Genomic DNA, 26,714 nt, shown 5'->3' with positions numbered 1-26,714 from the left:
TCCTGCCAATCGGGACATCAGATCACAAAAAGCTTCTATGTGTCCTGGGGGTAAATGACAGTCAGTGTGTTTTGTCATTTAATTTGGAGGATTTGTTGGAAACATGGCAGTTACCAGGCCAGATCAGAATTAATTGCTTACGGGCTGGATGTCAACTCATTGTACATAAAATAGGCCGTGTTCAGCATTTCAGTGGCTACCAGTAAGCAGTATTTAACATTTAACCTCTGTTAAACCAGGGTTGTGAGCACAGCTGTGAATCCAGGTCTGGTAATCTGCATTGACCCATTTAACATGGATTTTTTTTTTTAGATTGTTGCTTCATTGTGGTGGAAGTAAAGGATTAACCTGCCACTTTCACCATTTCACAGATACATTCCTAATTAGGGACGGAATGATCGTTTTCCAGTTTCACTCCATTCATCCTTCCAGGAAAAATCTTATCTAAGAATCTAGTCTTCTGTCTAACACAGAGGTTTGACTTGGATACCCAAAGGTCAAATTGAGTTAATTAAACACTCCACCACAAAGCATTTGAGGGAACACCTGATCTAAAATCAAATCAACAGCACTCGGCAGGCCTAGTCCTGGTTGTACCGCAGACAAAGAGACCGGAGAGAGCACACTAACACTCTAAAGTAAGCAACTGCAAGGGACAAACCTGCTAAATTATAAATGACCTGGTCAACTCAAAGTGCAAGTTTCCTTAATGGAAAACTTTTTAAGCAATGCTGAGAGATGGGGAGAGTGGAAGAGAAACAGAGAGAGAGGGAGATCTCTTTAAAAAATGAAGCTCTGCATCTCAGTAGCGAGAGGAGGGTTTGGAAGATGAGTTGCCAAGAAAAAGACTGTGGGTGTGCTTGGTGTGCCACATCTGATGTTTAGTAGGATAAACTGATGTGAACAAAAAATATAACCATCATTCTCATATAGAGAAGCCTGTAGTATTTCCATCTCACCAAACAAGTCTGACGCAGGCAGCAGGAAGGCAGCAGCCTTCATTATTACATGGGAGTCACACTGAAAACAGTTGTCAAAATCCACAATGAATGCAAATTCAATTCACTCCTAATGGGCACAGAATATCCCGCTGTAGAGGTCACATGTGAATCTGGAAACGTGGAAGGTAATTTCCTGTTACAAGCGCATACAGTCTCCCAACATCATTTTTCTTCATGACGTTCTCAGGAAGCCCGATGACTCTTTCAAATTCCCTGTCCAAGTTATTCCTTGAACGTAAAAAAAAATGTCTTTGAGGCAATCAATCACGTGGATGCAATCAGTCAACGAAACACATAAGAACTGTGGGCCTTTTGTCGCGAAATCACTGGCACTGAACACCTCAGAAAATGCTACAAAGAGAAAGATGAATCTCTTAGTCAGTATTTGTTGCAAGAGAGACTGTGTGTCCATTTTGGTTTGGCCAGAGCGTTCTGCAAACTCCCTTTTGAAAACTATCTAATATTTGTGGAACGCACAAGCTTAAAACAGAGTCTGTCGGGGTAAAGCTCTGTTTGGATGTGTAGAAATTGTGCATGCTCCAGTCATGAAATGGTGCAGTGAAACATCAAAAAAGGGGTCACAGTCAGAGATACTTTTGAAGCACGAGATTCAAGCAGTCAGACTGGTAATGTGAATACACTGCATAGGGGAAAAAAGTTTAGCAGCACTTGCACCCCAGCTTTAGGGAATCCCTGAGGGGCAAGTGATGCATTTTTGTTCCTGGTGATCCATTTTCTAGTTCTAGTTATGGCAGGAGAAATTTTTTCAGGCTCATTTTGACCACAAAATGGTTAAGCTCATCACTACCTCATCTTCTAAATAGGACTAAAAGCATTCATGTTTTCTGCCAGGGGAGTTTTAATTTCTCCATGCACACAATCACAACACAACAGCATCCACGTTATAATAAGCACTTTGCTGATACATTTTTAGATTTATGGGTGGAAACCGGGTGGAAAAACGCAACAAAAGAAAAAAATTACAGATCTCAATGTTATGATGTGCACCGTCACGCCTCTTTTGGTTCCGCAACACCGGCATGCTGTATGAAATGACACACTGGGACGACATTACGCTGGCGCTGCTTGGTTCAAACAAACAGAAGGCGGTGTAGTAATTGTGGCGCTATTGCGTAACCTTTGTCTGAAAAGGGTCACGTTTACTATTTACACTGCTAGTCTCCAGTGATGCTTGCTGGGGTCACAGGTCAATAGTGTCTTGTGCAAAGCCTGCTGTTTATTGACCAAAATTAATCAGTATTTATATTGAAGTTAACAATAATTATAATTAGCCCATAATAGCCTGAGTTTAAAACAAAACATTGTAGCCAGCCTCTTCGGGTGGCACAGGCCCATCCAAGGGTCCGCCATTGGTTTGGAATTAATATTTTATCCCTCTGTCCCACTGTCTCCGCTCACTTGATCTTTCTTTATCACTCCGTTTCTAACAAGACAAGTTCTGCTCGAACAGAGTGTGTGCCTTCTGTTGAGGCGTTTCGCGGCCTTGGCCACAACCTCAATCTCAGCCCCTCGCTCCCACCGAGACCAATCATGGGTCACGCCTGCCTTCAAGTCATGGCAGCCCTGTGCTGACAGCCAGCCAGTTGAATTTAAGATTTAGCACGGTGGAGATTTCTCTTGCCATCCAGTCTTACAGTCTCTTTTTATCATACCACTGCATTCCCCCATGCTCTTCATTTTTTTAACCATAGTTCTTTTTCTCCCCGCTGTCTCTCACGCACGTACCATATAATGTCTTTATTTTGCTTCACCTGTCCAGTTGTATGATGTTTCTGCTTCAGATCTCCACTTCAGTGAGCCTTCTTTACTTTCGCTCTCTATCTTTTCATTTCTGCTCTAATACGACATACAGTATCTCGCCTCCCACACCAGCCACCCACGGAGACACATTTTTTAGCTTCCTTGTAACTCTGAGCCTGTGTTTTATATTTCACCATCTGCTGCCACGGTAAGCATTACTCTCACGCTGACATGAGGGCGTTGTCAATTAGAGGAGGACTGTAATGTAAAACTCTGCGGTTCTCTCAGCAGGAGGCTAAGCGCCATTTTAATCAGAATACAATCAGTGATGACACTTAGCTGAACCATGAGTCTGACAGCTAATCCCTGACATGTCATCATAGAAATGCCAATTTAATGGTGATGGTGGAATTTGCTCCCCACATCTTTTGGGGGTTTTCCAGATCATATTACCACATTATTTTGTTTCCTATAATGCTGCATGTGAATACAAATGTGTGTGTTTCCGCCATGCTTACATTTGCCCATCATGCCTTGTCCCTTGCTAATTGGCACATGCCAACATTGTCAACCTGACATGATGGCAGCCGTAACTAGCAGCAATATTCCTCAGAGAGCGTTTCCTGTCTCTGCTCCATCACTAACAGCTCTTAGAGTCACCTGCCTTGCTCTGAAGAGTCTCACTTACAGGGATGAACCTTGTGCTACAAAACCGTCGCTCTCTCTCGAGAGGGAAGAAGACATGAAGGCTTGTCATCGGCTTATTCTGCAGCTCTTTTCACTTGAGCAGGTTATTCAGCAGTCACATAGAAGGTTTGAAAAGTTGTCTGTACTGAAAAGTTACTCTTGTGTATTAAAGGGGTTGCACACACAGTCAGCAAATTAAAAAGAGACAGTAAAATGAGTTGAAGTGTGAATAGTTACTGAAGCCCTCACACATTTTATTTCCTCCGTTTTCCCGTGATAACGAGTTCATTTCATTTGTTTTCTTGAGATCTCGAGTTATTATCTCGAAATAACAACTGCCGTTTTCCCGAGATAACGGGATAATTTTCTCGAGATAACAAAACTTTGTTTTCCCGAGATAACAATATAATTAATTCGAGATCTTGAGAAAACAAAACAATAGTGTAGTATATTAAATCATTGCAGGAAACATCATTCAGTGTAGCAATGTCAGGGGAGCAGGAGCATATCGATCACCGCGTCACATATGTTTTCAATCAAGGCCTGACACAGACTGAAATAGCATTATGCCTTGCTATTACAGTTAATATACACATTAGTGTGCGTGATCTAAAAAGGCTTCAGCTATATCGGCGGCACAATCTAAGTGAGCCTGATGTCGTCGTTAACTACATAGCTGACCAGTTACGAGGTCCCGGGCGTCTCCATAATCTCAGGCCTATCATATCACAGTCATTATCTCGAGATCTCAAATTAATTAACTCATTATCTCGGGAAAACAAAGTTTCGTTATCTCGAGATCTCGAGAAAATTATCCCGTTATCTCGGGAAAACAGCAGTTGTTATTTTGAGATAATAACTCGAGATCTCGAGAAAACAAATGAAATTAACTCGTTATCACGGGAAAACAGCAGTTGTTATTTCGAGATAATAACTCGAGATCTCGAGAAAACAAATGAAATTAACTCGTTATCTCGGGAAAACAGCAGTTGTTATTTCGAGATAATAACTCGAGATCTCGAGAAAACAAATGAAATTAACTCGTTATCACGGGAAAACGGAGGAAATAACATGTATGAATGCATGGCCCTTTAGGGCTTCCGTAAATAGTATTGTAAAAAGTCAGACTTAAAATATGACTAAAAATATGACTTTCGAAAAAGTAAAAGTCACACATACGAATAGTACTTGAAGGACCAGTTCATCAAAAAATGAAAATGTAGTCATTATGTACTCAGTCAGGGGAAGTTTTGTAGTCCATAAAACATTTCTGGAGTTTTACAGGAAAATAATGTTGCAGCATTCTCGTAAACAACTGAAGTAGATGGGGACTTGTTTTAAAATATAATACAAAAAAATAAAATAAAATAAAATACATAAAATACCTCCATACAGCTCAACCAGAGTAATCCCAAATCTGCACACAGAACACTTTAGCTTGGCAGCTACAGTGAAGATTTCTGCTTTAAAAAGGGTGTGAATTATGTCTTTTTAAATCAATTTGAGATCTCAGGTCTTAGGGATCCTTGGATTACGCCAGATGAGCTGTATGAAGCAGTTTTTAGAAAAAAAAAATGTTGTTGTTTTATTTACATTTTAAAACAAGTACACATTGTTTAAGAGAATCCTGCAACACTTTTTTTGGTGTGAAGCTCCAGAAATGGCTTCAGCTAAAGGTGCTATATAAATAAAGCCTGACTTGACTTGACTTTAAAATATCTGACATTATATGTACTTAAGTATAACATTTTTTGAAATAATTCAAATCAAAAGTAAAAGCATCCCATTGGAAACAATGTTCTGTTCTGCTCTGATGCAGCATGCCATCTGCAAAGTAACTAGTAACTCAAGTTATCAAATAAATGTCATGGAGTAAAAAGTACAATATTTGCCTCCAAAATGCAGTGGAGGTATGAAGTAGCAGAAAATGGAAACACTCAAGTGCAAATACAAACTACAAATACCATCACTGAGTGTGAAGACTTGACCAGTGCACAGCGACAAACATAAAAAATCTATATACTGTACATAAGCGGCATACTTCCATCGAGTGCTCTTGATCACATCAATAATGAATGCCCACTCATGCTGCTCTCGAAATAGTCTACTGTCAACATGGCAGCCCGACATGACACTAGGAGGATACAGAATATTGGATTGCATCTCATCGCTGTAATCAATATCTGGCACATCAACGTCTCTTCAGTCTCAATATCTGACGCACCAGATGAAAAGGATATTCAAGGTTGTAGAGAGACTTGTGTTAGCCTTCCAACTCTGTGTGAACGTGTCAAAATGACCACAAACGCACGACTTCATGTTGGCGGGAGGAAACAGGAATGCTGAAGAAAGGAAAACAAAAAGGAATGAAAAAAACCCCACAGCAGTCAGTTTTTTTTTTTTTCCAGAGCAAAGTGTTTCTGCCGTCTCGATCTCTCTCTCATGCTCTAACTCACAATGAGAAAATCTGGCCTCAAGGAAAACATTAAAGCGAAGGCAGATTTCTGATTGAGTACGATTTTAGTCGTCCCTTGTGGGTTTGCCTGTCTGGATATTAATTGCGAAAGCGCTTCTCATTGAGTCAAATGGTGTGAGGGCAATAATGAGTTTTGTACAATATCTTCTTACAGATTGCTGCTCAGTCTTTCCAGACGCAACTTGATGAACCAACTTAGAGAACGTGAGAAATCATTTGTCTGGAAGCTGAGGATCTGAAGGATTGCTGCTCCTCAGGTCATATTTAAAAATGTCGCCTCAGCAGGGCTGAAAAAACTCCTTCATAAAAGACTCAGGTTTACGCACAACTCTCAACCTCTGTCTGTCTGCGTCATAACAGGCTTGTGAATTTCAAACAAGCCACCTTCCAGAGATAAGGTTAACAACCCTTTAAAACTGCTGAGGTGCTGAATTTTCCAGCAATCATTTTTCCCCTCTTGCCTCTCCCTCACTCTTCACTGAGCTTATCTTTTCCTGCAAGATGAACAAGCACTTCTCTCAGTATATGAAACACTGAAAGCTGCTTATGATTTGTAAGGAAAATCACCGGCATGAGTTGTCTCACTGGTGTTAAGTAATTCATCCAAGTAAACAACATGATAATGAAGACTCTCGGCTACAGCCTGATACTGAAGAGGATGATAATGGGCTGCAGCGTCGCAGCAGCACGCCAGGACTTCTAAGTTGTTGAGATATTGTTCCTTCTTGTGATTTAATTTTAACACGGCAGAAATACTGAGCTGCTGCATTTAAAATAAGATCCAGTTTCACACTTGTATTGATTAGTCTTGCTGCAATCAGTAGAAACTTTAGAGGTGCATTTTGCCTTAATGATATCCTGAAAGGGATAACAGATGTGGTGGATTTAGTTGTAGTAATTGGGAGGTTTGGAGACTAAACCAAAATTTATGCACCTGAGAGGAAGAGTGCATTAATGTCAAATAATCTACACACTCCAACTTCTTGATCCTGAGCCATTATCAGCTCTGCAGGAAAGGTCCCAGCACAGATTTCGCATTTACTGTCTGAGCTCTGGACATTCAGTCCCTGCAGTCCCAGCCTGAGAAGATACTAAAAATATCTAGGGCAAATGTCTGAATCCTGTTTTAAGTTAATTCACTCCAACAGAGTTCGAGGCGTACAGCACTCTGCCGAACACTCTCTACCAACTGGGCTTCATAAAATGGTAATGAGAGCGCTGCTGTCTGCTGACAATGAGATAGACGCAGCTAGCACTGCCAGCAGATCCAGATTGGCTGCTTATTTCACTGTTTGAAAAATGCTGCATACAGAAAAAGACAATCAGCTTGGGGAAAATGTATTTATGATATTTTGACTTTGTCTGCCTCAATGTCTACATAGAAAAAAAAAATCTGTCAGAACTGAGCAGTTTCTTCTGCTGACGCTGAACGCCATGCTCTCTAAACGATAGAGCTGTGTGCCCGACTTCTCCTGTCATCACTCTGAAAACGCTTCATATTTGACAGCAGTGGAATCAAAGCAGTAAATTAATTTATCATAACCTGTCTATTTGGGATAAGGGCTTTCAAAACTCGAGAACAAGTTCTCCCTTAGCTCCAATGAAGTGAGCTCCAAAGCGCCCTTGCTGCTATTTCTGCAATCTAGCTGCACTCTGCTGCAGTCCCCAGTGAATAGCAAACATCTTTTGTTAACACTTTGAGCCTTGTGTAAGACCTCAACTCTCCGGGGTGCTTCTGAGGGTATTAATATTTCACCCGCTGTACATAAGATAAACTTAAAAGACCATCAAAGTGACAGAGAGTGTTTACCTAAAGGGTCAGCTGACACAACAGATGGAGGGAGATGAATGTGGATCCAAATCTTTTCCATCTCAGTGGAGGAGAGTATGGAAATCTCCCTCCTTACTTGTGCAGCAACATACAAAGAATAAAATGCTTCCTGCTGTGTAAACCACAATCAGGATGCTACTGTGCCTGAGCAATGTTAATGTAAGCAAAAGCAGTGTTTCATAAACCTACTTAATTAATATCTGAACAGAAATGACCTGTATAGGCTGCTGAATAAATAATAAAAGAGCTGTGATCAATATTTTTACAATGGATCACAAGAGTACTTGTATGTAAAAGGATCGCAAACCCACAGAGAGTTATCAGCTGACTCTGCAGTTTCCCTAAGCTCAACGGAGCTGGCTGCTGTTTTCAGAAACACACACACACACTGCGCACTACCTGCAGCACCAAACAGCAGACTGACACAGTTAGTGACGAGCTGGTGAAGACAGCTTAGCAGCTGAAGGGCCTGATATTTCCCTCAGGAGTTGGTGGAGACTAGACACAGAGCTAATAGGACAGTGGAAATTGGACTTAGATTCATCCAGTGGGCAGCAACATGACTCCAAATGATAATGTGCTGCATCTTTGCTTAATGAATAATTATAATTTTAACAGTACCTGCTTATCAGTGTTGTGTTTACAGCCTCAATAACATCTGTTACTGCAGGTTTAAGTAGCTGATTTGATGATCGGTTCATCAATTAATTGTTTGTTCCCTCACTTTTTTCCATACATGAGGCTTTGAATAGGCTTCATTTCCTTGATTGCTCTTAGACTGTTTACGATTTTATCTGTGATAACTTCATCTACATAGGCTATCATCCTGTTGTACAGTTGATTGAAAGAAAATTACTTGCCAACTATTTTGATTTTTCAAGCACAAATGTCAAATATTTGTTGATTCCAGCTTCTTGATTTTTTTTTTTTTGTGATAGTAAATGAAGAGTCTTTGGTTTCAGGCCGTTGTTTGGACTAAACTAACAAAAGATTACACTTTGACCTCTTGGAGATTGTACTGAGCATTGTTCATTGATTATTTGACCAATCCGAAGCCACCCCCCTTAGTTAATGTTGCTCGGTCGGACAAGCTTGACAGTAAGAAACATGGCAATGCTGGTCCCATTTAGCCTCAGTGTTTTCTGGATTAGTCAGGCAATGTAGTATCCAGAGGCTGACAGCAAGGACTACAGCACATGATATTATATACACTGAACAAAAATATAAACGCAACACTTTTGTTTTTACTCCCATTTTTAATGAGCTGAACTCAAAGATCTAAAACATTTTCTATATACACAAAAGAACCATTTCTGTCAAATATTGTTCACAAATCTGTCTAAATCTGTGTTAGTGAGCACTTCTCCTTTGCCGAGATAATCCATCCCACCTCACAGGTGTGGCATATCAAGATGCTGATTAGACAGCATGATTATTGCACAGGTGTGCCTTAGACTGGCCACAATAAAAGGCCACTCTAAAATGTGCAGTTTTGCTTTATTGGGGTGGTCTGGGGGGGGGGGGGGGTCAGAAAACCAGTCAGTATCTGGTGATACTGACTGGTCAATATTTGACAGAAATGGTTCTTTTGTGTATATAGAAAATGTTTTAGATCTTTGAGTTCAGCTCATGAAAAATGGGAGCAAAAACAAAAGTGTTGCATTTATATTTTTGTTCAGTATATATAGTTTTGCGAACACAGCAAAACAACTTGAATTGAGGTCAAGTCATTCTAACCTCAACGAAAACAAGAGAAACCTTGATCTTTTCTGGCAAAGGAAAATTCATTTCATTTTAAAAATAGGTCAGCAACCAACCTTTGTGTCCTTTTCCAAATCTTTTGAATGTTAGGAGAATCAGATGTCAAGCTAACTCCTCTTGATGTAACGTTAGCTAAGTGTTATACATTAGCTTGCAAGTAAGGTAGCATTATGCTAACGTTAGCTAACCTAAGATGTGGCTATACACAATGTGATGTGTCCATGAAGACTGTGGCATCTATATACTGTGACTTTACATCGTAATGTTGCCTTTGAAGAAATACAGGTGTCTTTGGTGATGGTGCTGAGGACTACCAAACAGCCTCATCCACTTTATTCATCAGACACATTTTGTCCAGGTTTTGGGGACGGAATAAGCAAAAAGCCTCCCACTCAGTCAGGGTATCAAGGTACAGCTACATACAGCAGCACCGAGCACATCGCAAGTCGTCTGAGGTTCATCTGGATACAAAGCCTGCTCAATGTTTTATGGAGTGCAGAGTGAAAATGGGCAGGACTTTCATGGAGGGTCAATCCTGAATATAAATGATATTTGCAGCGCTGGTTTCTACATTTTATGTGTCTATGATGTCATTCTAGATGTGCAATATTTCTATCTTAAAAACACTGTCTTTAATGATTAATTGCACTCCCTATACACTATTCTTTCTACACAACCTTTGATGTGACAGTTTTAAACCCTGACAGAGAAAGCCTTGTCAAAATGTATAGTTATTATCTTAATAAATAATTGCACTGGAGCTACTGTACAAGTGAGTGAGGCTTCCTCTTTTATTTACCTTGAGTGGTCTGCTGTCAGGCTATCACACGGCTGAATACTGCACTGCCTCAGTGGATATTTCAGCTGTAGTTCAGTCTTTGAAGTCTGTTAAACGAGACAACGAGTAATGAAGACAAATGAAGGCTTTCTGTGTAGCCTCATTATCGGAAATCAGTCTTCTGTATAAACGTGTAGCTCGGAGACTTCAGAGGGAAACGTCTGCAGTCTACTTACTCACTCAAGGTAGGGCAATTTGCTTCCTGGCAGAGTCAAATCGGCTGTTTCAGTTTGCCTGAATGACATAGACTGATTTACAAGCTCATTAGAACCACAGTCTAATGCAATCTAATGCAATAACTCTGCAATAAAAAAAACTATTAGGTTTATAATCAGTTTGTGTTGACAACAGAAAGCAGTGGATTCACTGCTGCAGACATTTGGAGTTGTGGTGTTGCACTGAACTGCATTATATTTAAAGATGTTTTTAAGTGAGTGGATGAGGGGGAGACGGGCGTTGCAAATTAGCTGAAGCTATAAATGCTGTGGTATGTGGCATCGGTCAGTGCCAATAAACCTTAAATTAATTGGAAACGCCTTTCAATACATTGCAGTCCAGAACAACCCCACCACTAACTAGCTTTAAAAATGACCATAGAGCTGAATCATCTCCACGCAATGTCAACAAAGACAGAACATTATAAATATAGAATATATTGCAGTGCCGTTGTATTAGATTACATTTATACAGATGTACCCAATAAACCATATTACACTACAACTGCATTAAGTACTTGAGCTGCAGTCCTCTCTATTATACATACCCTTCCCTTGTCTGTGTCAGATGAAGACCTGCCTGACCTTTAAAACTGTTAAATCAGCTGTGTCAGTCCTCCGTGGAGCACTACAACATGCGCACCGATTCACCTCAGTTTACGCTGGCTGTAATTGATGCTGAGAAGAGGAATCCATGAGCATTAAATATCAGCATCTGGCTGGGGAACAGGAAATGGAAGAGAGATGAGATAAAAGAGCATTTTACATTCACTCCTCTCTCGGTGGTGGAAGCACTTCTCTGGGATGTTTACCTGTGCATTTTTGCTTTTTTAAAACGTGGCTCCGGCTCTTTGTAAATCATGCAAATTGTGTCTATTATGGCTTCTTCAGTTTGACTTTTGCCAATGTCATTTTCAGCAGATTTAAGAGAGAAATGATGAAATAAACTCCAAAGATAATTGAATATGAAGGTACATATAGCATGCTGAACTGTAAATAATAAATATTCATGCAGAAAATAACATTTATACTGTATGTGTTGTGAGCTTCTCTTCAGTATAATCCCACTGTGTCAAGTTCTGTTTGTGCATATTCGAAACACACAAGCCTGTGGGATGAGATACAGTCTGATGCCTTGCTTGTGTTTTTCTTATCAATTAGTGCCACAACTATCATGATGAGATTAAAATTCATCAGGACGGGGGAATATTAAGAAGAAATTTGTGGTCTAAGAACCAAGAGACGCGTGAAGCCAGATGAAAAAGGTTGCGGGTTGGAAAAGACAACACAGGCATCTGAAGAAGACGAAAGCAAGAATAGCAGCATCCTGGGAAAAAAGGCGGGGAGAGATGCCATAAAAGCATCTTTCATGTCAGCCCAACTGGAGCTCCATGAATAATTTCAACCTTGTTCTGTTGCACTGTGTGAATCCACAATTTTGTAAATGATAACTAAAGCACAACAGAAAAGTGGGTTAGCCAGAAAGTCAACTAAGAGGAAATCATCTCGTTATTTTAGTTTGCCCTCAGCCATTTTATTACACCAGAAGAAAAAAGGTCTACTTATTCTGCAGCATTAATGTGGTGACAACTGCCAGCATTCATACTTTGACTTAAGAGACTGTTTAACTTCTATTTTTAAATCCACTGTCCAGACGAGACAGAGTAAACTTACCCTCACTTAAATCATAACTGACTTGCTCACTTGTTCTCTGTCTTTCTGAGCAAATATACTCAGCTGCCTAATCCTACGGAGGGATAAGAGCTATCAAAGTGAGTGGTACTGATCTCATATTTGATATCTACAGACTTAACTTTGCTTTTAAGTGATTGCAAACCCGGCAGACAAAGGTCATGCTGATCGCCGTGGCAGTGGCTGGACATTTTGACTTAAAGGCTGTGAATCTCTGGAGAATTAAACATCCTGTGACTTCACTGCTCATTGCAGCGGTAAGATGTTCTTTTATTGATTATATATGAATGTATTATATGGGTATTATTTATGTAAATGAATACTGCGGAGACGGTGTATTGATCGTCTTGCTCTCCCATGTGAATACAGCTACCGTTTCATTTAAAACAAATCAATCTGTGGTTGCAGGTACATCTAGAATTGCCACATATTGTTGATAATGAGACAACTAATGAGGAGTTACCCACAGCCTTGCACAGACTGACTGATACCTGCATTTTCACCAACCTGCTGCTAATAAACTGTACAGTCACAGGGGATACTTGCATCATCAACTTATTACACTCAGGGCTTTAGGCCTGCTGTGCGTGTGTGTTTGTGTGCATGTGTGTGTGTGTGTCTGCTGCCTCATTAGCAGCGGGGCAAATTGTTATTCTGACGTTTGTCAGCTTTCCCTGCCGAACTGTAATAGGCCTAAACAAGGTTACCCCCATTTTTCTGCAGCTGCTCGGCGCCAAAACCCCTCCAAGGTTGCTGTCGGCAACTCACCAACAAAAACACACCTCCGCAGTCTCCCACAATAACAACTGAATATTTCTTCTATCTATTCCCATCGGGCAACATTACAGGGAATGTGTGAAATGAGGAGAGAGGCAGCCTTGGTTAAGTTTTGCCGCAATCTCACCACCAGTGTCTGGAAACAGTTCCTCTGCAGTAAATGCACATCTTTGCGATGCTGTTCCATTATGCACATGTGGAGCACTTTGCTAAATCAAGAGTAAAGGCATCATTTGTCATGCACATTGATACACAAAAGCATATTGCAGCCTGGTGAGTATAGTTTCTTTGGGGCCGTTATGATCAATTATTCATCATGTCTTTTATTATGGTTTAGTGCAGGGTACCATCGGCACGAACAACCACTTCTTTAGATCTGTGACATCTGTTCAGAGTAAAAGCAAGATGACAGTGGTCATGTTTCTCAGATTGGAATTACATAAACTCTGAACAGTGGTCTTTGAACTTTCAGACATTGATTTTCTCTGACATAACCACCTTATATAAAGACTAGCCATAAGCGCAGTGGGTTCATGCTTCTTCTCTAACCTAGCCTTTTTTCTTGACCATGTTCACCCATTTTGTACTTCCACTCGAGCATGTAGCCGGCAGACTTGAAACTACTTGAGAGCCAATTTTTTTTACGACTGAATGGTAGTGTTACTCTTCCAACAGAATGATGCTTTTACTGCAGACACACATATTTCTGAACATCATCCAATCTCTGGTCCATTTCTGTAATGCACCTACAATATTAGTTCTTTGTTGTAAAGAGAAAAGAGTTTTTAGAAAGGCTCTTAGTGCTAAAGTCCTGTTTCAATGTAATATCTACGGGGCAATTTGATTTAAATGCAAAACCGCTTCTGTGAAATCTTGATCCACATGAGAAGGGAGTCAACAGAGCTGACATGAAAGCAATTGAAAGTCTGTCATCACGGCAGTGAATGTATATAAATCTGATCACTGGATGATCACATTACTCTTCGCTCATGTGGAAGAAGAAGTGATACACAGCTGTACGTTCCTGCTGCTGTTGACAGCACATTTGTGAGGAGCTGTCAACTTGCTGTCATGTGAGGATCAACAACAGCAGCTCTATGTAACAAATAAATCTGGTTGCTTCAGCAAAACTGCAAAACATCTCAGGGCTCAACGAAACAAAAATCTGTTTTTCACAGCGTTTACCTGTTTCTAAGGGCAGGGATATTAGTTATGACTGTGCCAGAGTAAAAATGGAGTACAGCATTGCACGCAACATTACACTAATTCATTACAACACAAGAAACATATTTGCAGTGTCAGTGTAGTAAACAGGGCTTGCTTTATACACTGCAAAATGGTCTGCTTGCCTGATCTTGAAATTTTTGATTTTGAGTTACGAGATTAATTGTCTTGTTTTGTTTTGAAAGTTATTTGATCATTTCTATCCCTGACATGTCTGTGCCTCAATAAGACAGGAAATCTTAATATTATGTTATGTAATATTATGTTCATTAGATAGAGTTAAGTAACATGTCATTCTCTTTCACTAAAAATTAAAAATAAAATCACGTAAGAGTATAATCATACTTCATCATCATTTCCACTTAAATTTATGATGTTTTTTCTTGTTCCTTGGCCTTAAAGGTCCAGTGTATAGGATTTAGGAAGCTCTATTGGCAGAAAGGGAAAATAATACTCAGAATTTATCATTTCATACATTTTCATTATTGTATAATCACCTAAAACTAAGTGAACTGGTTCTCCAGCCCATCAAAAACAACATCCTTGCTTGCCTGGACCCTCACCAGTACGCTTTCAGAACCAACAGATCCACAGAGGATGCCATATCCGCTGCCCTCCACTCAGTCTTCACACACCTTGAAAATAACAACAGCTACATCAGGATGCTGTTTGTTGATTTCAGCATTCAATACAATCTGATAGGAAAACTAAACACTCTTGGCTTGAGTAACACACTTTGCAAGTGGATATCGGACTTCATCACAAGCAGACTCCAGAGAGTACAGATTGGCAGTCACACCTCCTCTATGTTAGTGCTCAACACTGGAGCCCCACAGGGCTGTGTGCAGCCCCCCTTCTGTTCATGAATGCACTCAAATTAAGTGTTTATTTCTTGTATTTTGGCTTTATTTTTTTGCAGCGTACACCCTAACCTTCAAACACTCTTGAGCATTTAGTCCAGTGTGTGTGGGGCAGTGCACAATTCAATTATTTTTGTTTTTGTTAAGATTTAAGCCGACACCACCAATCAATAAAAACGTATTACATGCTTTGTGTTTCTTGGACAGTTTTCACATAGTTCATATTGTTATTCTTTCTTGAAAGACTGAGGAACAATACGTCTACTTGCCCCTTTAGGAGCACAAGTTACATCTGTTTTGATTAAAGACTGATCATAGATCAACTACGGTTGATAAATTGACCGGGGCTCAGCTTCCCTCCCATAGATCAAGAGAATTAATGACTGTCTCCAGCCCTATTCAGCTTTTACGATGCTCATTAGGACGGTACCATCTATAAGAGCTTTCAGTCCTCCATGCCTGCGTCCTACCAAGACAAATTCAAAAAGACTTGGAGCCCTACAGGAAGACAATTAGAGTTATCTTTATTCTCTTGGTATGCTGCGGTGCCGTGACTGCAAGCTACGAGCATATTCCTTTGCATAATGCAGCCCCTAAAACTGCACCCTTCGCTGGGCGTGGGAGATCTTCAGCAGGCTGACTGCGTGCTACACCACACAGCCCACTCCTGAAAGACTAATGAACTAAGCTACTCAAATCAGATGAGTGAGGGAATCAAGTGGTTCTGGTAACCCACAGTATATTGTGGTGCGTCATGGCTTAAAGCCTGGCCTAAAATGGCAAGAAGGTGGTCACCGAGACTGGCTGTAAAGAGACAGGCTGCTGTGTTGTGAGTGTGAGTGCTTGTGCCAGCGTGTCAAAATGACAAACAGTAAGAGCACAAAAGGAGACATCAGGAAATCCTTATTGAGGATGACAGAGTGTGAGGGGATCAAGCCAAGAAAATGAAACATAGACGCATCCGAAAAGAGAGAGAGAGCGGAGGAAACAAGAGTGTGACAGAGGGATAAACAGAGAAAGACATGTGGAATAAGTGAGAGTGTATGCCAAAATGAAAATATGCGTTCTCACCAGTCCGTTTAAGCTGTCGACTTGCTCTTAGCCCCTGAGGGACATCTCTGACTTCTCACACATGTCCATAAATATCTCTGCAGGAGTGTATGTACAGCAGCACTGCATCATCCCCGAGGGGATGTAAGAAATAAAGCTGCCACTGCCTCTGACTGTACAAATTTGTTGACTCAGATGAATGGAGGCTATGCAGATAGCTCACATCGCTCATTACTCACGTGGATCAATAAGTAGTGATAATAAGAGAAGCCAGAGAAAGCCTCAGATCAGACAATATAGCAGTGCTTAGAACATCCATAAAATATACCCAAACTAATCTCAAAAGTTTTCTTTTGTCACACAGAAGAAAGAAATTAATAGGTTACAATGGCACACCAAGGTCAGTAAAAGTGTATGTGGAGGATTTAAAGCATTGCTTTAAATAACAGCAGTGGCAGATCACAGACGGTGCAGCCATCTGCCTTTGTAGCATCACTGCTGCTCTCTGACAGCACTTTTGTTTTTCTCTGCAGAACAACATGACAGAAGAGACGACTCATCCTCTTGACCTCGGAAACCTTTGGCTTGACACATGTAAACAGTGCTGCTGTTTTTATTCTTATCACTGTCGTGGATAAGTAGTGTAGTGCAATTTAATGTACTGGTAAAAAGAGATCACGTGCTGATTAATGAGGATGTACAACCATTTGAGGAAGTGTTGACATGTTGACGTGTTGCTTATTGATAATGGATACAAAATATGTGTCACATATGTGGTAAACATGTTTTCTTCTGGTTGAATTTCTGTTTAATGGAATCATGTTTAAACCAAGTCTGATCCCGAGGATATAACTATTAGGAATGTTTTTCCATATTGGACAATACTTTACTCAAATTGTAGCTGCAGATGTGTTTTACTGTATGAAGGTTTTCACTATTCATAAACCAAAAAGTAACATATGTGAAGGTAAAAGTAAGATTCAATAATTAAAAAATGAAGCATCACTAAGGGAAATAATTTACAATCAACTCTAGTATCATACACATGAGTAAATTTGCAATTAATTACATGCCAACCTGTCTCTTGTACTGTGTACAATAATCTAAAGGGCATCCAGCTGTGCTACTAATCACAAAGCATGAGATGTGAATAGTAACAGGGGCTCCACTAATTTCCCTGAGTAAGCTCGACCCACTCCTGTTCAGTTAATCACCAGCACAATGTACTTCATCTACAGCATAAGGTTTCCACAGGGGTGTGGGTGTGTGTGGTGGGAAGATAGATAATTAACTGTAAAGCAGGGTATGATTAATGTGCTTCTGGGTACGAAGAGAGGACGCACGCTGCGTGATAACGCAGGAATGTGCAGCAATGCCAGGTAATCCTGAAGAGTGAGCAGTGTGCAATCGTAGGGGGAGGAGGGGATACATTGGGTCTCTATCACCATAGCAACGCCCCCATTTAGTAGTGCCCCCCCTCCTTTGGTATATTAAAAAATATATAATTTACAAATATTTCATTTAGTTGGATGTGATGATGTTTAGGACAATTACGGATTACATAAAAGCATCAAGAGAGGGAGCAATCCTTTACCCAATATCATAATCAGATAATCACTATGTCATTGTTCTTCTTCTTGTTTATTTCTGTAAGCGAAGAAAATAAGCTTCCAAAAATGTGAAAAAGAAAAAAAAAGAAAAAAATTATAAAAAAAAGTATATCCCTGCTTTTTTGAAATTACTCACTGTGAATTCAACTGAACATGAAATATTTAGATTTTCCTGAATTTGTTGGACAAATAATTATCTCTCTCTTTTCAGAATACCTCATAACATGTGCAGCATCCAGTAAATGTCCTGTAAAATCTGATCGTCTCAACTGTTTCTTCTCTCTTGGCGCCATCTTCTGGAGAAGAGAACACAATTCAGTCGATTTCTAGTCGATGCTATAGTTTGTAATCCAAGATGCCCACACAAACTAAAATTCTTTCTGAAATGGGGACTAGATAAATTAAGATCTAATCTGTGAATGTTTATCTAATTAAATTAGTGTATGTCATATCTCCTTTTTCTTGAAAAATTTATGGTAGAGTTCCTCAATTTAGGGTCCTTAAGTGATGGGTGATTTTTATGTCCACTGTTTTATGATGTTCCTTTTAATCTTGCCAAGACATTGGTGGGTTTGCTGTCTTTAAAGCCCCAAAAGGCATTAAAAAACTAAACTAAAGCTAAGCGAGGTTTTAAATTAATGTATTTCTTCCAGGTTAAAAGGCTGAACAGTTAAGAATGATTTTTTTTAAAAGTATACTGATTGGATGTAAAAATATTGGTTAATAAGAAAACTTTTTTTTTTAAATCATTTAATAATTTTAATTTTCTCTGGGTCGTTTTACTCTATTTTATTTCATTTGGTCAGTCTTTGTCTTATTTGTATTTTCCTGGCAGAAAACGTGCTCTCATTCATATCTTTATTGGTAAACAAGCTCACCATCCATGTCGTTCATCCGCCTCTAGGCGGCGGTGTGACAACAACATGGATTCAAGCTACAGTACAATTCCAGAGAAGAAGAAGGAGAAGGAGGAGGAGGAGAAGAAGAAGAAGAGGTGTTGAGTGCTGAATTGAAAACAGAAGTGGCGGGGTCCATCAGCTGTCAATGGTATTAAAGTGAAACGATGGCCAGCTGGCTGAAATACCGACGGTTGGACAGGAGATCTTTCAGAACGCAAAATAATGTCGTAGCGAAACAACACAGACCAAGTATGTAGCCGAAAAAGCTAACTACAGCTAGCTACATAGTGTTTAGCGTCTGGAGTTCCTTGTAAGGTTAGCTAGCAACCGCTGGGGTGTCTTCTCCTTTTGTTATTGCCACCGCTGCTTAAATTGCGACAGTATTTTTGTCCGTGCCATATGCACTAAAACAACAACAATTTCACTACTTATCTCCACAGCGGTTACTTTAGTGGGTCTGCGTATGAGTTGCACAATAACAAATTGGTAGCAGTGGAGTAACAACGTCACATTTTCAGTCTGGCAGCCATACACAATGTCAGGGAAAGTCATCCCGCACACTCCGCTGGCCGTGGACTTCTGGCAAGTACGGAAGTGTCCAGGCACACGGTTGTTTTTCCTGTCTCACATGCACTCCGACCACACGGTGGGCTTGACCTCCACCTGGAGCAACCGGCCCATCTACTGCTCACCGACCACTGCAAACCTGCTCAGACTCAAGCTGCAGGTGAGGGGAATCACAGCAAACACCCATGAATGGACTGAGTGTCATCATAGGACTCGATTAAGAATACCACCCAGTTAAGATGTCCCGGCTCTGAGGGATGTGGATGGGAGCTGTGTTGAGACCATTAGATCAATTGGTCACACCTGTAACTTGCTTCATATAAACTGAGGCGCTGACTTTGTTAAACACAATAACTTCTGTTTAAAAAAAAAAAAAAAAAAAAGTTAGATCAATATTGCCTAAATTGGCATTTTCAAAAAATCACTTTCAATCCTCAAAATGGGTGGCAGTCCCCTTTTACTGTGTCAATCTGTTTGTCATGAAAATGGTTAATCATTACATAATCAGAAATCTACTTTAGACTCTAGTCAAGATCCAAGTAACAATCTGTATGGAAAAATGATGGGGAAATGAGAAGTGATGCACATTTGAACACTTTTGCTCCCATTTTTCATTATTTGAAGAAAAACAAAAGTTTTTTGTGCACACAAAAGGCTGATTTCTCTCATATTTTGAGTACAAACTTGTTAAAATCCATGTAAGTGAGCACTTTTCCTTTCCGAAGACAATCATCCACCTGACAGGTGTGGCCCATCAAGATTATTGCGCAGGTGTGCCTTGTAATAGTCACAATAAAAGGCCACTGTAAAATGTGCAGTTGGCATGCTTACTGTAGGAATGATTACCATAGCAGGTGCACATAATTTATTTTTTATTTCACAGTGAGCTGTCTCCAGTCTTGGATCTTTCACTTGGGAGCAAAAGTGTTACGTTGATATTTTTGTTGAGTCTGGTATCTTAGAGAGGTAACACGAACCACCAAGCAAGTTCAGTGTTCTTTGGCAAAGTTTCCACTGTAGCAGTGTTGTCAAAAGTATCGACTATCAGTACTGAATATTTGAAAGACTTTCAGTGCTCATTTTTCACGTTGTCAGTTCTCCAGTACTAGCTGTGGTTTTTTTTTTGCTCTCCTCTCAGACAGCAAGTTGACACATGTATTGCTGCAGTGTCCATATAATCCCAACTAGTCCAGAAATAAACTAACTTGGATGCTATTTTGCTTAACACACAGTCCACAAGCCTTGATATATTTATTTTTTCATCAAAATCTTAAATGTTATGCCCCCAATGTTGTCAATTGCTCCCTGTGGTATCGAATATCGATACTTTCCAACATATTGTATCAAAGTAAGACATTCCAGTATCGTGACAACACTAGTCTGTAGAACAAAGTATCTGCATCAATTTCTCCACTGATGTATGCACGTTATTATCATTATTTTATTTTTATTTTTTTAACTTAATTTGTTACTTGACCAAGGATTACAATAAACACATTTAAACTATATATTTTTTTGATGTTGCCAGACCATGCAAAACTGAATTTTGGGGTTAACTGCGAATTTATTTATTTTAGAGGAAACTTGGGATCATCATAGTTGAAGTGAATAAGAGCAGCAGTAGATGTCTAGCTGCATTAACCTTTTCTGTACATTCAGTAGATAATTTTCTGCTGATCATTTTGTTTCTACTCAGGTGAAAGAACAGTGGATTCATCCATTAGAACTGGGTGATCCATACCTGCTGCCACTGGATGACATCGGCAAAGAGGGGCTGACAGTCACACTGATAGACGCAAACCACTGTCCAGGGGCTGTCATGTTTCTCTTTGAAGCCTACTTTGGCTCCATTCTCTACACTGGTCAGTGTCTGAATGCACACGCAAAACACCTCACATTTTGCTTGTAGGATGTAGAGAGTATTTTTTGAGCTATGGCTTCTGTTTTTTGCCCCTTTTTATTTTTTTGCTTTCAAGCATAATACTTGGTATCAAATATGCACAGGTAGTATGTAGATTTCAAAATCAAGTTACAGTCACACATTCTTAATTTCAGGTGACTTCAGATACACTCCCTCTATGTTGCGTGAGCCGTGCCTGAGGACCAACACCACTATAGATGTCCTGTACCTGGACAACACCAACTGTGATCCCAACCGCACCCTCCCCTCCAGACAGAGAGCCACTCAACAGATCAAAGAGATCATCCGCAGCCACCCCGACCACAATGTTGTCATAGGTAACATTACATAGACCATTCTAAATGTGCTTTATGTACTTTCTCCTTATCTAAGCAGGTTGTAAATATGTTCTCACTATTGTCAGAAATGATAAATACCATCTCTCTTTACATCTGCATACCTATGTAAAGCATGTGATGTTATTTTTTGTTTCATCGTGGCTATGTTCTCTGTCTTTGACCAGTGTTTTCCACTAGTGCATACAGTGCCCATCTTGGTGAAAATAATACTGGAGTTGCATGGGATCGTGGGAGGTGTTTTCTTCACTGTTAAACAGCCACCATTGCCGTTTTTAGCTTTATATTAGGATTCTTTAGTGTTGATTGTTCAGGAGGTTTACCTCATTTACTCCTCTCAAACGGCCCTGATGATTAAAACAGGTCAGGAGAGGCCGCAAACCGAGCTGCTGCTAATGTTAGCGCAGTTTTAGTGTCCATTGTTGACAAGCTTTTTACCAGGAGCCAAATTATCCACGAAGGTCTCCTCCTTCCAGTAATTAAAACTGAGCTGCGGTTAACATTACCTCAGTTTGTTTCTGATAACCAATGACTAAAATTCTTCATTCTTCAGTTAATAGATATGGTTAAACATGACCAACATCTAAAAAGGGATCGTGATGTGACTTAAAACAGTAAGAAAGCAGTCGGCTGGAATTGTTTTAATCTCTGGCTGACAGCTGGTGCACATGGAAAACTCTGTTCGACTCACATTGTCACACACCTGCACTACATGTGCCAGGTGTCAAACATGGACAGCTGAGACGCAGATTGTCATACTCTCTTGTGCTGCCTTCTAGGCCTGTATGCACTGGGTAAAGAGTCCCTGCTGTTGGAGCTGGCCATGGAGTTTAAAACCTGGATCGAGGTGAGTTTTGAGAGGATGCAGACCCTCAGAGCTCTTGAGCTGCCTGATGTCTTCACCACTGACCCAGGAGCCGGTCGTATCCGAGTCGTGGCGCAGTCGGCGATCTGCTCCGCTGCTGTACACCAGTGGAACAGAGAGCAACCCACTTTGGCCATCTTACCCACCAGCAGGCCCTTGGTCTCCTTTCACCCCGATGTTCATGTAGTGCCATACTCCGACCACTCCTCTTACCAAGAGCTGGAGGATTTTGTCTCGGCTCTTAAACCTACCTCCATTGTGCCCATTGTAGGAAACTATGTACCTGGAAGCCTGTCTGCCTTAGTGCCAAGCAGAAAGCGGCATGAAATCCTGGTGCCTGAGTCAGTCCGACACTACATGTTGAGACAGCCTGAGAGCCAGCTCAGCTCATCAGAGTACGGCAGCCTTCGGCGCAGACATTTCCGACCTCTTGCTCCCAAAGGGGTGGTATTTGAGTCTCCTGTAAGAGGATCCAGGATGTCCTGCGAAGAAGCCTCAGAGGCAGAGTGCCTGGAGCAGGATGCCTTTGAAGAAGAGATGGACACAGAAAGTAGTGAAAAAGACTCTGACTGTATCCTCATTGACCTTACCAAAGACCTCTCCCCAAACAAACAAAGACGAGGGGCTGGAGACACATGGCGCGCCAACAGTGTAAGAACAGTGTCTGAAGATATGGTGCCCCTCAGTCAACTCACCCACAGCAGCTTTGCTCCAGTGGAGAGCATGACGAACACGAGAAGGCCTTTTAAAACTAACGTCAAAACCATCAACATCTCAGCACCCAGTGATGACACGCGACAGCATAGCGGACATGGAGATCAAAACAACACATTGTCAGATGGTGATAGCATGAGTCAGCAAAGTGAGTATGGAATTGATCAGGACGACGACATCATGTCAAGTCAGCACTATGGACAAGAAGCTGATCAGAATGACAACGTGACATTACTGCAGAGGAGCCTCAATAACTATTCCCGCACTCCATCTCACTCCTCAGCCGTGCTACGGCAGGAGTATAGAAAGAAGCTTGAAAACAGTATTTTAGATGATCTCCCCTTCACAAGGGATGACTTTAAGTCAAAGGGCCTTCTGAAGCAGAGCTTTGTGAAACACTTTCCACTCCGTCCAGTATGTCGTGCAAAACAGACACGTCAGAAAGATAGTGTGACCTAATGTTCAAGTTTTTGCCTGGCTGTAGAGGCCTGTGTGTGTGTGTGTGTGTGTGTGTGTGTGTGTGTGTGTGTGTGTGTGTGTGTAAACATTTTAAAGATAACGTACTATTTTGTCATTGGTACCTTCTTTAATAACTTTCCTTAATTGAGTCACCATTTTGTGTGAGTGGTAGAAGAGCAGGCTTGTGATCAAAAGGTTACAAGTTTGTTTTTCGACTGAATACTAAAGTATTGAAAACCCATGTCTGCACCTCTCATTACTGTAGCCTTTTGTAGTAAAAAATGATAATATCTGTAAACGAAAAAAAGATCCCCCGTTGTAACGCAAACAACACATCAGTGACTCTTACTGACCGATAATTACACACCATTATGTTTATAAAGTCACATCTTCACAAGTAGACAAGTAAGCCAATATATATATATATATATATATATATATATATTTTTGCCTTGAGTGGCTTTTATGTTCTTTATCCTTGTACAGTTGAAAAGGGGAGTAAGCAATGTGGAGTTCACTGAAATATCAATGGATGGACGTTTTTCTTGCAAAGTGAGGCATAAGCCAAATAAAAAATAAAAAAAAACTAGAAATGAAGTACAACTACATTTGAAACATGTTTGTGACATTCACAATATCTGCCTTTTTCTACTTCATTTCTATGTGTGTGAGTAATGGCCTTAAATTTTTGAAGGGTCCCTTTTGAAATCGTGGTTTCAGTTGTTTGGCTCTATACTGAGAATAGCAGTATTAAAGATTAATAGTGGTTTGGATGTCTTCTGTATTTTGGTTGCAGTTTTGATTCAAGAGGAAGTAGCTTCACTGGTACTTTATAGTTAAAAGATAAACTCACTAAATGTGAAGTTCCTTGTAACAGTTTGTGAAGATTTTGTACTACTTATATATTCTGTAGCAGCTGTGAAACAGTGTTTTTTTCTCTTTGTTAGTCCACTAGTGAAGATAAATTAGTGTGAAACAGTGCTCAGCTACTTCCAAAACACCCTGTCCCCGACTCTTTTTTTGTAACCATTTATGTAGAATGGAATTATTAAGGGCGGAAAAAGTATCTTTAATAGCCTGCATGCATACCGTAGAGCACAACTGATTGTGATTGTATTCTTGCACCAGCTTATTGTTTTTACAGTTGTTTTTGTTCCCCATGACCACTTTTGCCATAAAAGAGCTGCTATTACAATTTCTAAATTTTTCAATTAGAGATGACAGAAACCAGCTGTGTGCAGCTCGGCTGCCCACTCTGGGAATTTGGCAGCTCTGTTGGACTTCAGTACTGTGTAACTCATACCTATAAACATTGTGAAGCAACACTTAGCCTTTTGTGTTTGGGGAAGAAAATATACATTTGACAGTATTTTGTTTAAATAACTAAAAAGATACATTTTGATTTGATATTCAAATGTTATGTACATATTGCCTTTTTCATTTTCATTTCTTGTGAAGTAACGAAAAGGAAATCCAAACCATAATGTATGTAACTAATATTTATGTTGAATACAAAGCCCTTTTTTGTTAACGGTTTTCCCAATAAATTGTCACATTGTTTATATTTAAAATGAATATGTTTTTACATTACATTTACATTGTATTACAAAACATTTTTAAGCCTGATAACTCTTTATTCTATAGCACAGATTTTTGTCAGCATCTGCTGTATAAGCTAAGGATTCAGCTGTTTCCTGTTGCAGTGCTGCTATTCTCCCCTAAGATGGCAGTAGTTTGTTAAATGTCTGCAGATGCTTCTACTTCATGTCTTGCTCCTCATTTAATTAGGGCTTTAGGTTTCTGCAGCATGTCTGATTTCTGTGGAGAAAAGGGAGAAAAAGATCACGTATATTTGGAAAGAGCGTGCTGAGCAGTAATGACTCAGCTCTCAACAAAATCCATTGCCCCTCCACTGTTTTTTTTTATTGGAATTATATTGCAAATTAAGATAATAAAAATGTTATATGGCAGAAATTACCACATACAGAACCAATCTGACCAGAAACCTGCTATGCTCGTAATGTGGAATCATGCTCAGACTCATTTAAGTCTTTCTACATTTGTACAATAACTGCGAGTTTATATGCGAGTACAGTGTTGAGGATTGAATGCTGCACTGCCAGACTACAGAGAAGTACCAGCTGTCACTCATTTCAGCCACCATAGAAGGCTAGTTTGGAGGTCTGTATGCCTTCTGGTGCCTGCAGTAACAGCCACAGAGAACCTCATCCACCACACCCTAATGAAACATGTCCATTATCTCACAGGGGCCAGAGTCTACACTTGTGAAGATAGGAACAAGGACAAGAATACAATCAAAGTAACATCAGTGTTCCCAGAGCTTTAATAGCCTTGTTAAGGGCAAACTAGGACTGATTCATTTGCTGTAATACAGTACATCTTCTCATCACCTCCCCAGAACAGCCTTCACTGAGCAGTGTAATGGCTCTACACAAACAGGGCGATCGATCCAGCTGTATTAACATTTATAGTTGGCCCTGATCCTAGCACGTCCCATTTGGCTTATAAAAAGTTGTCTCTATGTGAAGTTCAGAAAGCTCAGAGGTTTCCTGCTGAGACATCATAAAGTCGCCATCAGTGGGTTGTCAGATTGACATGAACTGCCAACAGGAGCCTCCTCTTGTGCTCATAAAGGATGAAAGATCAGCTCCTGCACGGGGGTTCCCTGCATGAGGGAGGAGGGAGATGTGGGATTAACAATCAGCCGTGGGCTCACAGAGGCGACGGTGTGCAGGCGAATACTGATGATGACCTGTGGAGGGGCAAGTGTTCAGATCCCTTACTTAAGTAAAGGTACCACCACTAAATACTCTGTTACAGGTAAAAGTCCTGCATTCAAAATGTAGTGAAAGTATCTTATGTGAAATCAGAAAAATTTAAGTATTAAAAGTAAAAGTAAAAATGCAGAAAAATGTCCCCTGTGACTCTTTTAATATTATATATATATATTATTTACTGATGTATTAATGTGTAAGCAGCATATCCCTCTTTCACCTACTCAAGGTGGCATTACTTTGTACTAATTTATGTAGGGCTGCAACTAATTATAATTTTCCTTAACTGATTAATTACCTGATTATCTTTGGGAGAAATAATTTGGCTCGTATAAATTAAGAGTTAGAAATGCTGTCACAGTTACATTCAGCCCGA

At 40.2% G+C, this 26,714-nt stretch overlaps 2 protein-coding genes across 2 annotated transcripts in view; one reads left to right on the top strand and one right to left on the bottom strand.

Annotated features, from left to right (window-relative positions):
- adora1b (adenosine A1 receptor b) overlaps positions 1-26,714 on the bottom strand; it is a 55,662-nt gene that overhangs the window by 23,510 nt on the left and 5,438 nt on the right. The gene's annotated exons all lie outside the window — the stretch shown is intronic.
- dclre1b (DNA cross-link repair 1B) lies at positions 18,825-25,107 on the top strand. Its single transcript, XM_073470882.1, has 4 exons — positions 18,825-19,409; positions 20,946-21,111; positions 21,305-21,487; positions 22,285-25,107. Exons 1-4 carry the CDS (start codon positions 19,218-19,220, stop codon positions 23,541-23,543), a joined length of 1,800 nt encoding a protein of 599 aa, XP_073326983.1. The 5' UTR covers positions 18,825-19,217; the 3' UTR covers positions 23,544-25,107.

Source organism: Pagrus major, chromosome 7 (genome assembly GCF_040436345.1).
Source record: "Pagrus major chromosome 7, Pma_NU_1.0".
In the NCBI taxonomy this organism is placed as follows: Eukaryota; Metazoa; Chordata; class Actinopteri; order Spariformes; family Sparidae; genus Pagrus; species Pagrus major.
This window is presented reverse-complemented; position numbering and strand designations above follow the sequence as displayed.

Coding starts and splice junctions, on each gene's coding strand:
- dclre1b (XM_073470882.1), top strand. CDS start 19,218: ATGTCAGGGAAAGTCATCCCGCACACTCCGCTGGCCGTGGACTTCTGG. Junction 21,112..21,304: donor TGGCTCCATTCTCTACACTG/GTCAGTGTCTGA, acceptor TCTTAATTTCAG/GTGACTTCAGATACACTCCC. Junction 21,488..22,284: donor CGACCACAATGTTGTCATAG/GTAACATTACAT, acceptor GCTGCCTTCTAG/GCCTGTATGCACTGGGTAAA.